The sequence below is a fragment of the Myiozetetes cayanensis genome, unplaced genomic scaffold (assembly GCF_022539395.1).
Source record: "Myiozetetes cayanensis isolate MyiCay16 unplaced genomic scaffold, myiCay2020 scf1, whole genome shotgun sequence".
In the NCBI taxonomy this organism is placed as follows: Eukaryota; Metazoa; Chordata; class Aves; order Passeriformes; family Tyrannidae; genus Myiozetetes; species Myiozetetes cayanensis.
In genome coordinates, this window is record NW_026086604.1 from 81,417,557 (window position 1) to 81,433,687 (window position 16,131).

Genomic DNA, 16,131 nt, shown 5'->3' on the forward strand with positions numbered 1-16,131 from the left:
AGGAAGACAGCAGAGAACCATCAGAACTGTCAGTGTTTACATGGTCTGCTGCAGGGCTAAAATACAAAGAGGGTGATTGCCAGCTTCAGAGAGAACAACATTCATGCTTTATCCAGTAGCAGCACAGGCTAAGAAGGTTGAGTGTAAGAATGTGTGTGCAGTCAGGAGTAACATTAGGATCAAAATCTTAATGGGGAAGTGGGAGGAAGGGGAGGCAGAAGATAAAAGAAAAAAAGAGATGCTTCAACCAAAATGAGAGTATCCACAGGAGGCAGCTATTGCAAAATGTCTGCTGCAAGATATTTAATACCACTTAATTTTCCAGTGTAATTAAATCCAGAGGATAAGTGGGAGGGGAAGCAGAAAGAATGGTTCCTATACTCCCCTTTAATTATGCTCTTAAGAGCTACCAAGTCTGAAAGAAAAGAAAGGGTGGGCTGACATAGTGTTTTCTTCATTTAAAACACCAGAGGAGTTGACTTTTATCCAAAAAGAAGCAAGATCTAGTCTTTATGGGAACAACCATCCCTTTAGAAAAAAAATTACTTCCATGAAAATCTCTCAGAATAAAATTTTCCCTCATTTTGGGACTACCTGTTTCCTGCCCCACATCATTTAAGCCATAACTAGACACCAGTGCTGAGCAGCTGAGAGGAACCATTTCCTTTTGTTTGCAAGCAGAAAAGCACAAGTCAGAACAACAAAGGACATAAACTAAACCAGACTTCCTTATTTTACTGCAAGACTGTTTGAATACACACCCTTCCAGGCACAGCTTCGTCTAGTTGAAAGGAATGTCAACAAACTAGTGTTTATAATACAAGCAGGAATATGGAAGTTCCTCTGAAATTTTATTTAGTAAACTAAACAAGGAGATAAACAGTGATACTACAGTTGGAAGCAAATGTTACACCTTCAACAGAACTGCGCGTGAGATGAAGCAGCTTCACATACAGCCCTGGGTTTTCATATGTAAAACCAATCCAAACAGAGTAAGAATGAAGTACCCTGTGCTGAGGAGCAGGTAGGTGGACATCAGGGAGAGCAATATGCTGAACAGTCGCTGAAAGAGAAACGTGGGGCTCAGTAACAGCAGCACTGGGGAAGAAACTGCAACAATAAGAAGAGATCTGTCAGTCACAACATGCAAAACATTTCATCCTTGGTAGCAAGGTAATATTCTTCAAATCTTGACACTTCATGTACAGAAATTCAATACAGGTCATATATGATCCTCTCTTTTCAGAAGTTACTTTAGCTAAAGAAAAACCAATGTTTGGAATGCTTCACATTTATCAAAAGTAATTTTAGTTCTCTATAATTTTAATTCCCAGTCTTTCTACCTCACAGCATTTATAATTTCTCATGAACTGATACTAATAGGTCCTTAGGAAGATGCAGAAGTGCTACTCTAGAAACCAGCGGAACCTGACTGTTTAATGCTCCTCTGAGAGCCCCTTACCATGGCTCTGAGGACTTCTGGTAGCTCGAAGACTGCAGTGACAGAGTCACTGCTCCGTTGCATTAGAGTCATAGAATGGCTTGGATTGGAAGGGACTTTAAAAATAATCTTGTTCCAATCCCCCATGGGCAGGGACACCTTCCACTAGACCAGGTTGCTCAGAGCCCCATCCAATCTGACCTTCTGTTCTTAGTAGTTAGATTAGGAAACCTGACACATTCTAAGATGCAACCGAAAATACTGGTAATAAAAATACAGAAACCATCAACTTATTAGGTTCTCTACTCAAAACTTTTAAAACAGGAATATTTAAAGACCTACAAAGGACGTATCTGTCATGACTCAAACATCTCGCCTTTCTCTAATGCAGATGTGAGGTCTTAGGAGTTGCACATCACTTCTTAGTGCAGCCCATGGCTCAACTGCCCAGTCGACCCTTGTTAGCAGAGTCCGTGCTGCTCCTAAAGAGACTCCTCTAGCTGGGAAACCTCTGCTGGTCAGGACAGGGACCAACAGTTTGCAGGAGGTGAGGATAATTGGGAAGAGAAGAAACAGAATACTGCAACAGCAAGTGAAGAGGAAGAAAAACAGGGGAGAAGTGGCCATTGCTTTAAATAAAGGGAGAAGGAAAAGCATTGCTGTGATTTAATCTTTAAACATGATCTTTTTTTTTTATATGAAAATGGTATGTTTATAAAGAAGTATGCTGACAAATAACATTCATGGGATTCTTCACTGCAGTATAGTACCCTCACATTACTGAATCATTCAAAGACTGCATCAACAATAAGTCATAATTAATAGTCACACTAAGGAACAGAAATAAAACTAATATATGGAAAGTGCTCCCTTGCTATTATAATCATAGTATACATTAGTATTTACAGTAAACATATCAATGAAAGAGAGACGAGGCGGTTTCTAAATGCTGTGGGTCAGTATGTTTTATTTTCTGGCTTTCAGCCTTGGCCACTGCTACAATTACAGAATAAGTGACTTCAAGGATGCTCCAGAAGGCCTGACTCAAGGAGGAACTCCAGGGACCTCACTGCAAGTCAGAACAGCTGGAAGTCAATTCAGCATGGCAACTGGCCTCTGTGAATGACACTCAACATATCAGATTTGCAACACTCTCTGAGTGCAATCATAGATGAGAAGAGATGAGTGGCTGGTAGGTGATAATTAGCCTTTCCCTTACATTTCTGATGTGACACATCAGATATTAATCAGAAAAAGACCTACAGCTTTTCCACTGATGAAAATTTTAAGACATAACATAAATTTAGAAATACCTGCTAATATAAAGACAGTTCTCAAGAAGATGGGTAGCAGTTGGATTAACTTTATACCTTATGGTTTTACCTCTGTGTTAGTGGTTAACACATAGTACATGAATCATAAGGTGTAACAGCTAAAGCCAGTTGGACATGGGTCTGCAGGAACCCACTCATCATGAATTCATTTGCCTGATTCTCCAAATACCAGTCTTTCTTAAAAAAAAAATAAAATTTAGATTTAAGTTAAAATGTAAACAAATTAGGCTTCATATTAATCAGAACAAATAGCTGGGAAGGGGGCTAAAAGTCTTATTATCGTACTGACATGATAATAATATCAGTATTATTATGAATAAATACTGATAACTATGTTTCTAGTTCTATAAATACATAGAGATGCAAAATGAGAGTTCAGTAAGTAACAGTGTTATTCTTCCACAAGTAAGTAAAAAGATGAAGAGGAGTTTGACCACCTGTAATACCACCAACCTTGGAAAAGCTACAGTTGACTCTGGTACCTTAATTTGTGGTACCCACCAGGAACAAGGCAGGTGCTAGTTGTGGTTATGGTAGTGTCAAAGCACTTCTCTCCAAGAGGAGTACTGAGGACATGTTGGATGCCTTAGTGTTTTGCCTGCTTATTTCCGTGTTTAATTATGGAAAGCAATTTCAGCAAGTACACAAGGCTTCAGTATTTCCATTAACTGCACCTAGAGAGGTGCTGTAATTACCCGGACAATTTATATCATATTCACTTAAAAAGATTACTTCCAGTCTGAAAGACTTTGCTAAAATATTCAATACTACTGTGGCAGCAAGTAGACTGTTTGGTACCTACAGTTTACTTCACTGTTAAGCTTTATTTTTATCATCACCCACAGCAAAGAGAATTTCTAATATACTTTTTTCTCATAACTCCAAACCTCTCTGACTGACTGAATCATCTCTCAGATGAAAAATGTTTCTCTTTCATCCTTACACAGGAGAGAAATATAACCTTTATGCTCAATTCCTGCTCCAGTAAGCCAAGCAGGACCTCATTGATTTCATTGACTTTACAACTGCAAGAAACTCATCCACACAGAGATCCCCATTTAGCTTAGCAGGCTACAAAGGGTTAGGAAAGCATGATGGAAAGGAAAATGCTCCAAAGAAAACTACACTACTAAGGAAGCATTGCCTATACACACTCTGATCACAATCACTGGAATTAATCTTGAATCCATTTGCTCAAACAGAAGCAGGATGCTAAAATTGACAAGATCTGCTGAAGTTAAAACAATGTCACCTGTACAGGAACATACAAGACATCCAGCAACTAGATAATATGAGTCATAATTCTTTAGCTAAGTTATGTTTAAATTCCTGAGCTTGACTTCTTGCAAAGAGCTGCTATCAAACTTTGCATGGGATATGTTTAGCTCTAAAATAAATCCCACATTTCAGATCACTCAGGGATAAACTATGCTTAGCATTTTCTACTGGAGCCCTAGAGAAATTATTTTATAGCTGAAATATGAAAGGTATTGCTTTACTGTATTCCATAAACTCAGTGACAATTACATTTGCTCTGTTGAATCATTGTAAGATTTTCATTGGAGAGGTGAAAATTCCATGGACTTTTAAGTTGCTTTTTTCTTTAATAACTAGGCTCTAACAAATATCAGTCATACACTAGCATCATTATTTCACAGGTATTTTTCAAGGCAGCTCTCAAAACCACTTCCACACCCCAAGGGTCTCCGCCATCAGCTGCAACTTCAAGTTTGCCTTGAAATACAACAACAATCTTTCCTCATTTCCTTATGCTTAATTGGATTGCTTGCAGAACATCTCAGATCACCCTTATCTGGTTTCAAGTGAAACAAGGAGGGCATTTATACCGTTGCATCCCTAAAAGGGGTTTTCAAGATATTCTGAATACTCAAAACATAAAGCTACTTGTAAATCAAAGGTATTTGCGTTTTATCACAAACCTACAAAGGAATAATATTTTAGAAGACTAACACATTCCTCAAAAATCTCACTTAGGAAAGCAAACACATAGAGGAACTATCAGGAGTCAAATAAAGGAAAGTAGGATGGTAACGAAAAAGTGACATCATCCACCATCCAACCCCACACTCTGCAAACTGTCAGAAGTTTGAGAGAGAAGATTTTCTTACCTAGAATCATCCAGCTAACAATTTGATTCAATACAGGCAATCCCAGTTTGTTCTTAAGACTGTCATGGGTACTGCTCACAACATATGTCGAAAGACCAATACTCAACATCTAGAAAGAAGAAATGAAACACAACATTAATGTATGGATCTCTTCCATGCCATACTAAATATGTAAATATGCTTTGGAGTTGCATAAATACCTCCTCTGAATCACCATAAGAACAGGAAGTCTGATATGTAGTGTTAAGAATTTCTAACTGTTTATAATTTATAATTACTAGCTTTTTAAAACTTCCTTCTAGTTTATTTTTTACTAGTACGCTTATTATTATTTATTCGTGCTATTTTAAAATAGCATGAACAAGAGCCCTGGATCACTGATTTGACAGGATATGCTCTTTGTCAAGAGTAACTACTTAAACACTCATGCAAACCACAGAAAACATACACCCCCAGCTTTCAAAGGTGCACTTGTCCTCAAATAACCACCACTAAGAACAAGCAGAACCTTTGGCTTTGCTGCAGGATCAGGTACAGAGCAAAGGGGAAGGGTAGTTAAGCCAAGAGCTTTGCACAGGCAAACCACCTCCTGTAAGAAGAGAAGTAGCAGTGGAACAGATTGGAGGTGGCTTTTAAGGGATGGAAAGAAGCTTTTTTCCCCCTTCAATTAAATTGTCTGAGCCAAGCAGAGCCCTCTGCCTTGAAGAAGCAGAGAAGCTGAAGAGGGTTTTTTCCTTGACTAATTCAAGAGACACCATTCAGTCATCAAGTACATGCAAAAACCTCATGAGTCAGTTATTTTTGAAAGGTGACAATTATGCAAGAAAATGTTTGAGTCAAGTTTTCAATTACAGCTATTTATTCACAACTCTGCGGTTCCACTAAAAGGCAAATCAAGCATGCACAGTACTTTGCAAACATGTGCTTTAAAACTGCATTACAAGATGTAATTGCTCTTGTGGCTTTTTTAGTGTGCAGCAACTACCCAGGGTTCACATCCATCACTTCTTGCCATACAAATAGTTGCTATTTTCCTGCTAGACACAGTGATACCTAGGTATCAGCCCAGAGGATACACTTAGCAGTCAGCATTCATTTTTGGCCAGTCTCAAAGGTGCTCAGTATCTGCTGCTTCTATTTAATTTGAGGCCACAAGAACATGTACCTTGTACTTCTCTGTGACATCAATAACCAAGGTCAAAACAGTAGGCATTCAAAAGCACAGGGAATTGGACCCTTTAGACCTCTGATGTTTATTTTGGATACTTTTGTTGCATTCAGGCCTTTGATATATATTTTCAAGTTCTTTTAGTGTCACGAGCTCCGGTAATCCCTCTGCTATCTCCCTAGACACTGGTGCAGTCACTTTGCACTCACTTTGTGTCATGTCCCATAACGTACCTTGCACCTTGGAAGACTTGTGATGACCTGGGCACGTTAGTAAACACAATGTACTGCTGCAAGATCTATACCAGTGTCCACGGAAGGGCTCAGCAGCAGCTTTTAAGAATCCCATGTTCACAGTTTAAATCATGTTCAAACTGCTCTCAGCTTTTACCATCACCTCCAGGGCTGTCGAACCAAGTAGAAGCAACTTGGAGATGGAAACAGCTAAGAAACTGTCTTCCTTCATCCTTCACAACCTTCTCTGAAGCTCTGAACAGCTTAAGAGCAGGTCTCTGAGACACACTTGTCCGTAGGTCACAAACCAAGGGTGACACCTGCAGTCCCAATACCGCCAGCTGCTCTGCCTGCTCTAGTTTTCCTAGAGATCTGTCATGGAAATGACCCGAAGGCATAACAGTAGAAGAACTAGCATCATCAGCTGGGCACAAGGCTGGTTGAAAACACCCTTCCTTCCCGTGGTTCCAAGAATATAACATGGATTCCTACTGTTTACTTCTCCTCCTATTCAGAAGATGTGTATATGTTGTACTTAGGGACATGGTTTAGTGGTGATCTTTGCAGTGTTAGGTTAATGGTTGGACTTGATCTTACAGGCTTTTTCCAAACAAAGTGATTCTATAATTCTAACTTAGAGGAGAAAACTAATAAACTGATCACCTCGTACACACATGAAGTTCAAGGCTCCTAGGAATAATAACTTGGTGCAACACTATCAAGCAATGGAAACATCACTGTTTTCAGTAGTGCAGCAAACACTGGACATCACCTATGAAACTGCTGTCAGAGAGAAATTAGTGCTCTCTCCAACAAAAAAATTAAGTAGTACAGTAAGCACTGCAGCAGTCAAAAGGATTATGAATGACTCCTGTTTTCATCACTCCTGAAGCCCTAGTGACCTCTCAGAGATCATGGAATCAAAGAATTGCTTAGGTTTGCTTAGGTTTAAACCAGTGAGCCAACTAACAGCATTGTCAAGTCCACCACTAAACCATGTCCCTAAGTGCCACATCTACATGTCTTTTAAATACCTCCAGGGATGGTGTCTCCTCCACTTCTCCAGGCAGCCTGTTCCAATGCCTGATAAGCCTTTCTGTGAACAATTTTTTTCTAATATTAAATCTAAACCTCCCATGGTGTGACTTGAGGCCGTTTCCTCTTGTCCTATCACTTGTTACTTGGGAGAAGAGACCAACACCCATTTCACTAGAGAGAATTCACCAAAAGGCAGTTCCTTGCCATAGCAAACAAAATTCAGTTAAAAAAAATGTTATTCCCTCTTAATGATCTCAAAAGAAAACCTGACAAACTCCTGGTAGTTTTCAAAAACTGTGAAGGTGTAACTAGTACCTTCTGTCTCAAGCAGTGACATGCATCAAAACTTCAAAATTAGGTCTAAAAATAACTGAAGTTTTTGTAACACAAATGCAAATGTAACCCTATGAAGTTACTCAAGCTTGCATTTTTACTTTAAAAATGTCTTTATTTACACGCTTTTACTGAAAAATCTTTTTGATCATGCTGTTCTGTTGTCTAAGACTTTTTTGTTACTTTAAGGCTGATACACATGTTGAAAATATACAGTGTGTATGCACAAAAACCAGGGAATAAATGAGCAGCTTGTAAGTGGCCACTTAGACTCTGTCCCATCCATGGAGAAACCAACACAAAAATAACACTGTTCAGGACCAGATTGGAGGGAATTATCTTTTCTGTGAAGGACTGCCTGCAAACTGGCAGGTTTTTCACCTACTCTGTTGGTATCTGCCAGCTCAGGTTTCTTTTTGACCAAAAGGAGAGCAATTACTGTAATGGAACAAGCTTTGTTCCTTACAAGGCATGATATTTTCACTACAGGCTAATTTCCAGATGAAAAAGGAAGCTCACTTGGACAAGAAAGAACAAAGTTGTCTACAGAAGAGAACAAAATTCATCGTAAGTACAACAAAAAGCATAGGCTATGCTGAATGCCTTTCTTTCTGTGACTGAAATAGGAAGAGAACTGAAAAGGGAAGTGTCTTTATTCAGATGTAATTCCAAAACAATTTGTGAAGAACAACTCAGGCAAATAAGAACCACTTGAGCCTTTAAGAAATATTATCTTATTTCTTGTAAGAAAATGCATCTCATCCCAAATCAGCAGATGCAAAAAAATTGAGGTGAAGTGAAATGAAATGAAAGATTTAAAAAAGGGTTCTTGCATGCAGACACCATCAAAACAAAGGGAAAAATTATTAAAAACAAACAAACAAAAAACCACAAAGCCAAAGCCAAAAAGAAGTCATGAGATTCTGATCAAAGTAGCAAAAAAGTTTGGCCAGATTAATAAAACTTTTGCTAAATGGAAAAAAAACCCCACAAAAACAGCTAGACTCTCCAGCTATTCCTTTTCCACTGTGTAATTCAAAGGCTTTTCGTCAGAGCTGAACCTATAAAAGGTGTTAGGAGAGCAGTTAAAGAAATCCCCCCAAAAAAACAAAGGAGTGAGGGACACCACATCTTCCACTTCAGTCAACACTTGGAAAAAAGTGGAACACAGGGAAGAAGGACCTACAGCGAATTCATCTATCCTCTCATTCCCCAAAATGAAGAAACATCAAAGAAACAATCTTAATTTCCTCTCTAGGAAGGAACAATACTATGAGAGAAAAGCATAACCTTCAGTGACTGCCTCCAAACACCACTTATGGGGGAGCTGCAAAGCCTACTTTTAAGAAACCCCTTGACAGATGCAAAGCAGGGATCTGATTGAGTGTACTTATGAATATGCATGTCAGTGCCCTGATCACTGTCTGTCACTGCAAAATGGGTATGTTTCCTCTGACCAGGGGATTCATCTCACTCCTAAAGCTGTCTGGGAGCTGTAAATCAAAACTCAGGATTTCCAAATGCTCTAAACAAGCATTTTGAAAATTATCCCTTCCTGTTCCCACCGAGAAGTCCAACTCAAAGGAAAACATAAAAGGAGAATGAGGGAATTCTGTTGCCTAGAAATACTCAGATTCTGACAAGCATTTTCCTTTCGTATTCCTGCACATTTCAAAGCAACTAAATGCAACCTAACCTCAGAACAAGGTATTTATTTAGAAACAAGTATAATGCCTCCGTAATGTCCTTTCCCCCCTCTACATCTGAATAATCTCACCTCTCAATCCTTTCCTTACCCAAAGTATGAATGGTGGATCCCATGGTTTCCATTCCCAAGTAAGGTGCTGAAACAAAAGTCTAAAGGAGACTAGTAATTAGATGTCACTATTGTAAAGTATCTTCCGATTAAGGGGCAATTTGAGGAACCTTATGGTCTTCTTAAAGGTTGGGAGAAAAATTAAGACATTACTTTCTGAACAAGTAAGCAGAACATTTTCATCTAATTAAGTACCTCAGGCCTCTGTGAGTGAATTTCCTGATTCTCTAAGTTTGCCCAAGAACACTCTGGCATTACTTTTTTACTACAGATCTATTTCTTCATCATCATAATTTGTGAGCTTCTCCACAAAGTTACACCACATGAGGTGCTGCAGCAGTTGTGTGCTGAGTTGAGGTTAGACAGCTGCCCACCCAGCTGCTCCCTCATTCCTTCATCCAGTGCAAGTTGTTTTCAGGCATTCCAGTGAAAAACCCATTGCTGATTCTATACTGGAAATATATGTTCTAAAGGCTTAGGAAAAGAACTGGCACATCTTTTCCACATGAAAGCTGTAAAAGTTCAGAGAAATCACCACCATATTTTACATGCCTTCATGCTCAGGTGAAGGCATTTTAACTATTCATTACTGTTTCCCCTCCTCCTTTCAACCAATTTGAGCTCTGTACCTAAACCACTGATATAATGAATGCATAGCTTAGCTCAATAAGAAACTCCAGCACATACAAAGTCATAACTAATAAAGCCAGTCCAGAAATAAAAATCATTGTCTTGTATTGAGTAGAAAAAAAAAAAAAAAGACAGTAGACATGTAAGCTATTATTAGAATGTTAAAGCTCTCTAGAACTTAATTAATGGCTACTCTGAAAAAAATCTACTTATTTCATGAGGCTATAAAGAAAAAAAAAATCTTACGTTTCATCTGAAAGACTTAACCAACGGAAAGCCAGCTTAGCATTAGTCTCAGATTGTTACTCTACAGCCAAAAACTGGAACTGGTTTAGCCCCCTGAACCAGCAAGCCTGTCCTTAGTGTGAACATGCAACTACTGCAAAGGTCACCAGAACTTATGTACACAGATCAAAGACAGGACAAACTCTCAAACTCTCCAAGTAGAGCATCAAAATGTGTACACACATCTATATATCAGTCAATATAAATACACACAGGATGGGCTTTTGGGAACACAGCATGATGGTACTTATACATGTGCACATGGTTCTCTTGAAATAGTCAAGGGGAAACTCCTAGAAACAGTAACTTTCTTCGTGAAAACTGTGGCCTTGATAGGAACACGCTCTTAGAAAGTAAGTAAAAATTTGCATTTAAAATGTTGAGCAATTACTGAAAAGTAGCAACTGACCTGATAAAAATATACTTTCAGATCTTCATTATTTCTGTACTTATTTTTGTTTCCACAAAGAGATGCCAGTGAGAAGCAAGAGATCAAGAGGGTCAGCAAACCAGCTGCTATTCTGCAAAAGCAAACAAAATAACAATAAAATCCCAGGAAATATAATCAAAAGTCTTCCTTTTGATGCCATATGCTGTCTTGTTGCACTTTACACCCCACACCAGATCCAACCCCAGGAGAGCTTTGGCTTTCCTAAATTACCCTGCATACTCAGACAGTGTCTCTAGATTCCTACTGGATCACCTGACCCTGCTTCCACCTCCTATATACTTCTTTTTTATGACTGAACTAAGTCAGGAGTTCCCTGCTCCTACCATATGTTTTATTAATGTACTGAGAAGCTCTAACCTGACATATAGTGCCACTGCTCAAGAATAGATGCACCTATTTCTCACTGGCCCTCTGATTTCTCCCTCCTGTATCTTGTCTCCCAGCATCAACTTATCTTTAACATCTAGAAGTGCCACATATACATATATTTTTAATTGTTGCTTCAAGCTTTTTCAACTTCAAAACTCCCTTGAAAAGATTCAGACAACCACAAAGTGTTTCAGAGGTGCAGTGTTTCATTAGAAGAATAACTAGAAAGCCTGGGTAAGATGAATATAGAGAAATGTCAGGGAGGAAGATCTGAAGGTAATTTAATTCTATTCTGATTTCTAAGCTGTACACAAATGTTCTAAAGAATAGAAAAACCTCAGTTTGGACCAGTAGAAATACATACATGCGTATATACAGCAGAGAGGTTGTAATGTAGCCAAGGCAAATCTGTCCTGAATATTTCTAATGTGCCCAAGGATTGAGGCTAAGAAGGGTTTTCAACAGATGGATTTAAAACATGGTGAAAAAAAACAAGGCAGAATGTCAATTATCTTGGAAATATCTGGGCTCATAATTCTACCTGCAATCACATTTTACTGCTCAAATCCCATATTTCACTGAGGTTCAGGCACCCTAGCTCTCGTGGGGCACAGTGTTTTCTGCAGACAGTAGGAGCCTTTGCAGTCCAGGGTCAATTCAAGTCCCTATCGACAGTAAATACAATGACATCACAAGCCTAATACTTCAGGCCAACCACCTGGATTGCATCCAGATATGAGAGAGGGCTTGTATGATCAAAGAGTAGCTCACAAGAGGAAAGGGAGAGATGACAAAGATGCAGTAGAAAAAAAATGTAAATCAACAACTGTGGAAAATCAGACAGGCAACACCATAAAGGAAAATTCAGAACGGAGAAGTAGAAGTGGAAAAAGAAGAGACAAAGGAGACACCGAGGAAGAAGAGAGTTCTCGACTACCCTATATTTTCTACTTCCCTGAATATCTCACTAGGTACAGTGTTATTCAAAGACAGATTATTCAAAATTAGATGGACGAATTCAGAAAGATACTATCAAAAGTAAATTGCTTTTGACTAAATGTTGCTATTCTCATGTCAGTGCTATTTACCATGTTTGCACCCCAGTGAAGCTCCTCCTTTAATGATAACCTTTATTTTAATGTAAAATGTGCAAATTTTTGTGTTGTGAGAAATGTTTCCCTTGACAAGAAATTACAGAATAACAGAAAGACCAAATGGATGTGGAAAAAGAATTAAAAGTCTATTCTCGTTCCCATTAGTGAATAACAGAGGTCTCTATAATCATGTTATTTAAATTCTGAATTTCAACTCCTGCCTCAGACATCTTTCAATAATACAATTCCTCACACATGTCGAAAGGCAGCCTCAATTTTATATATTAAAGAGGGAAATAAAAAGTTTAAATAACAAAATGAGATTCTTACACCAGAGGAATGTTTGGTTCTCTTCCTACAACAGGCATTAATGGAAATATTGCAAGGAGCACACACAAAAGAGTCCAGATCAAGGCTATTGTCTGAAAAAAAACCAAACAAATGGGGTTTTTTGGAGGTCATGTGAACAGAAAATGGTCTAATCATAAAAAAATATTCAGTGAACTGCTAATGGCTACTTGCGCCTTCCACCAGCCAAAAGCCCTGCATCTCTCAAGAGTAAAATTAACTAAAAAAGGGGCATGGGGTCATTGATATTACAGCATTTCAATTTAATACAGAAAAGAATCTCATTTATACAGCTGTCAAAATCCCATCAAAGACAATGATAATTAAGCTAAGTTTACACTTGTAAGCACTTTCTCAAAGCATGGCCTTCGCACACATTGCAGGGGCCAGAAATCTGGTGAGTGACCTTACAGAAGAAAGACATAAAACTAAGGTCCACAGAAGGTTGCAGCAGTTAACTAATCAGCATTGAGAGAGAATACTCTGAGAATATGGTAACGTTTTCCAGTCTTGGAATCTGCGTGCCATTTGATTTAACCACTATAATCATCTAAGCCGTTCTCTAAACTCTTTGCTAGGAGGAAAAAATACCAAACCATATTCCAGGTATTTTAGTTAAATAAAAACATTAGGAGCTATATCATTTAAAGTTTTCAAGCTCAAGTCAAACTGGCATTCCTGAACGGAAATTTCAGTGCTGCAAAACATTTTCTGTGCATATCCAGCTTTTAAGACAAGTTACTTGATTACTCAACTGTAACAAAAATTGTAGGTGAACAAATACAAACTTCGATCTTGACAGTTCCTGCAGAACAAGACTTAGCAACTTGACTCCTTTTTTTTTTTTTACCCCAAAACCTAGGTTTTAGGTATCCTATGAAAAAAGAGATGTTTGAATAAACTAATGGAAGAAATTAAATAAAATTAAATTCCTTAACTTAAAAATTGTGCCATTTCACATCCATATCTATGAAAATGGAGTTTTTTTCCTGGGAAAAACCGTACAGGAAGCTTGCTGTGAGGAACAATGTGTGCCAGCTGATTGCAGACCAGGATGAATTGACAACTGGTTTTTCAGTTATCTTCAAATTTTTTTTTCCTTTTTTTAATAAGTGATCTTATTACTTAAATGATGACCAATTGCACAAGTCAACACTATTGTCACTGTGACAGTTTGATAAATGATGTGCACTTCATATGATTAAGTCAAGTATTTTTTTGTTATTAACCACAGAAAACTGATAGCTAATTCATAGCTACCCCAAAATTCTTAAGCAGTGTTATTACCTATGTTGTATTACAGATCTCTCAAGATCATATTAAATTTCCTTGCTGCTCATGACAGAGATCAGAATAAGAGCATAAATTGAACAGGAACCTAAAGCAGCATTCCGAAGGGACCAGTTCCAACAGGCTAAGATGCAATCCAGCTGTTGTTCACAGTTTAAAATGCTCTGCTTAAGCAAAGCAATACAGTACCTTTGCTTGAACCCAGAGCTGTGTGATCACTGGCCAGCCAGCAAAGACAAGAAGACCAACAGTAAGCGCAGAGCGGTAGAAAAAGCTGAAGACCTAATTACAAAAAAGAAAAAAAAAAAATCCAGCAGAAGACTGAAAATCAGAGACATTCATTTCTCAGAGAGTTAGAATGCTAGCAATGAGATATCCTGTTGATACATATGGATAAAATACTTACTAGTATTTCAATTCCCAGTATACAAACCAAGAGGAATCCTATAGACTGACTGATACGTAGTGACAAAACATTTGCAGCAAGGTCTTGAATAACAGGAATTCTGTTAAAAGTGATGGAACAAGATAGTATTTATTTTTTAAAAAACAGAAATAACATAGATTTTACCTTTGAAGGGCAAGGAAGGGGTCAGAGCACAAAATAAATTACAGATATTGTTGGACATGCCTGCTGTTTGGAAACTGAGTGGGTGATGGCCAGAGGATCCTTCTGTCCAGCTTTATTTGATATAAAATCAATAAACCCCTCCTGCTCTTTTCCTCCCATTTCTGGCACATCTTTGCCCGTATTTGGACAAGCTTCAGATTATTCTCTATCCAAATTGACTCTGAATATTTTCAGTTATGTTTTGCTTAATGTCTGTCATAACTGATAAAACATTCAGAAGGTTTAGAGAGAGGAAAAAAAAATCCCTGTTATCTTTTCCTGTGTTTTATGAGACAGCTCATTATCTAACTGCAGTTGGTCTCATTTTCTCTGAATAATACTGAGGTGGTATCTACAAATCGCCAGTAGATCAGGAAAGTAATAGGAATCAGAAGGTAACAAGTACTTCTGGGTTTGGAGTAAACACGACCCAAAAAAACCAAATTTGTTTCAATATGGGAGCACATTCCTCAACATAACTGGTACAGGTTCTCCAAGAGCAGCTGGCGTTCAGCACACTTGACACTTTGCAGGATTCAACTGTTTCGAAATTACTGAAGAAAAGGAACAACTGGTCCCATTTTACAAAAGAACTCAGCTGCTACAGGTATTTGCCCAAGATTTTAGCACTCTTTTACTAGAGTTACAAGAGTACTAAAAACATTTTGTCTCGGAAACACTTCAATTTATTTTTCATAATAGAAAAGGCATCTTCTAGAATTGGCAGCTGTATCAGTCAGTTCGGAAACTACTTGATGTCAACTGAAATATAAACCAGAGTCCTTCGGAATGGCTCAGAAAACATTTAATGAAATTTAATAAAATTGTATCTAACTTTTTTCCCAAAGTCATAGGAAAAATTTAACTCTCAACAAAAAGAATGCCCAGACCTGGTCTTGTAAAAGAGTAGTCATAAATTGCATTCTTTACTTACTCTCTCACAACTGCATACCATACTGGTACTGGCAAGAGACAGTATACATAGTATGTCCAAGGACATGTCTGAATCAACAGGAAAAAAGCTATTATCATTCCAGCAAAGGTAAAACCATAGAAGAGAACAGCAGATTTCTGAAAAACAAACAGTTGGACAAACATTCTTGAAACAGCAATAACATATTTTAAACTACACACTATTTTCCATTTTTTAGTTACACAGTAAAACAAATGCTATTTTAACACAGCCTATCATGTGTCTATGTACACAACTCCGGACAAAGTTGTCAGCCAGATTAAAAAAACCCAACAACTGCGGGATTTGAAGAGCTAATTCTAAATACGAATCTTCATAAGGTCCTGAAGGAAAACCTGCACAGGAAAAGCAAACCTGTACAAACTGGAAGCCCAATATATGCAATGCTATTTATGTTCAATGGAGACTTGAAATCAATCTGCATTCAGAGAGGTTAAGGGTCTTGGAAAAAAGAAATCTCAAGTTTAGACTCTAAAAACAGACTTGGAGTACAGCCTTTGGAGTTCAAGGTCATAGCATCACGGTCAAAGCATTTAATGAAAATTCCATCAGGATGTTTCCTCTTACTACTTGAGACATTTGTAAGAGA

At 38.0% G+C, this 16,131-nt stretch overlaps 1 protein-coding gene across 3 annotated transcripts in view; it reads right to left on the minus strand.

Moving 5' to 3' along the window:
• The window catches only part of PIGN (phosphatidylinositol glycan anchor biosynthesis class N), a 113,837-nt gene that overhangs the window by 31,541 nt on the left and 66,165 nt on the right, over positions 1-16,131 (minus strand). For all 3 annotated transcript variants that reach the window (XR_007629752.1, XM_050321776.1, XM_050321764.1), the window contains exons 15-21: positions 15,504-15,640; positions 14,366-14,465; positions 14,149-14,241; positions 12,652-12,743; positions 10,817-10,928; positions 4,905-5,013; positions 1,008-1,110 (exon numbers count right to left, since the gene is read on the minus strand). Coding sequence is in view for 2 of the 3 variants with exons in the window: in XM_050321776.1 (XP_050177733.1) it covers positions 1,008-1,110; positions 4,905-5,013; positions 10,817-10,928; positions 12,652-12,743; positions 14,149-14,241; positions 14,366-14,465; positions 15,504-15,640 (746 nt within the window). In the remaining variant the exon portion in view is untranslated. The remainder of the gene's footprint in view (positions 1-1,007; positions 1,111-4,904; positions 5,014-10,816; positions 10,929-12,651; positions 12,744-14,148; positions 14,242-14,365; positions 14,466-15,503; positions 15,641-16,131) is intronic.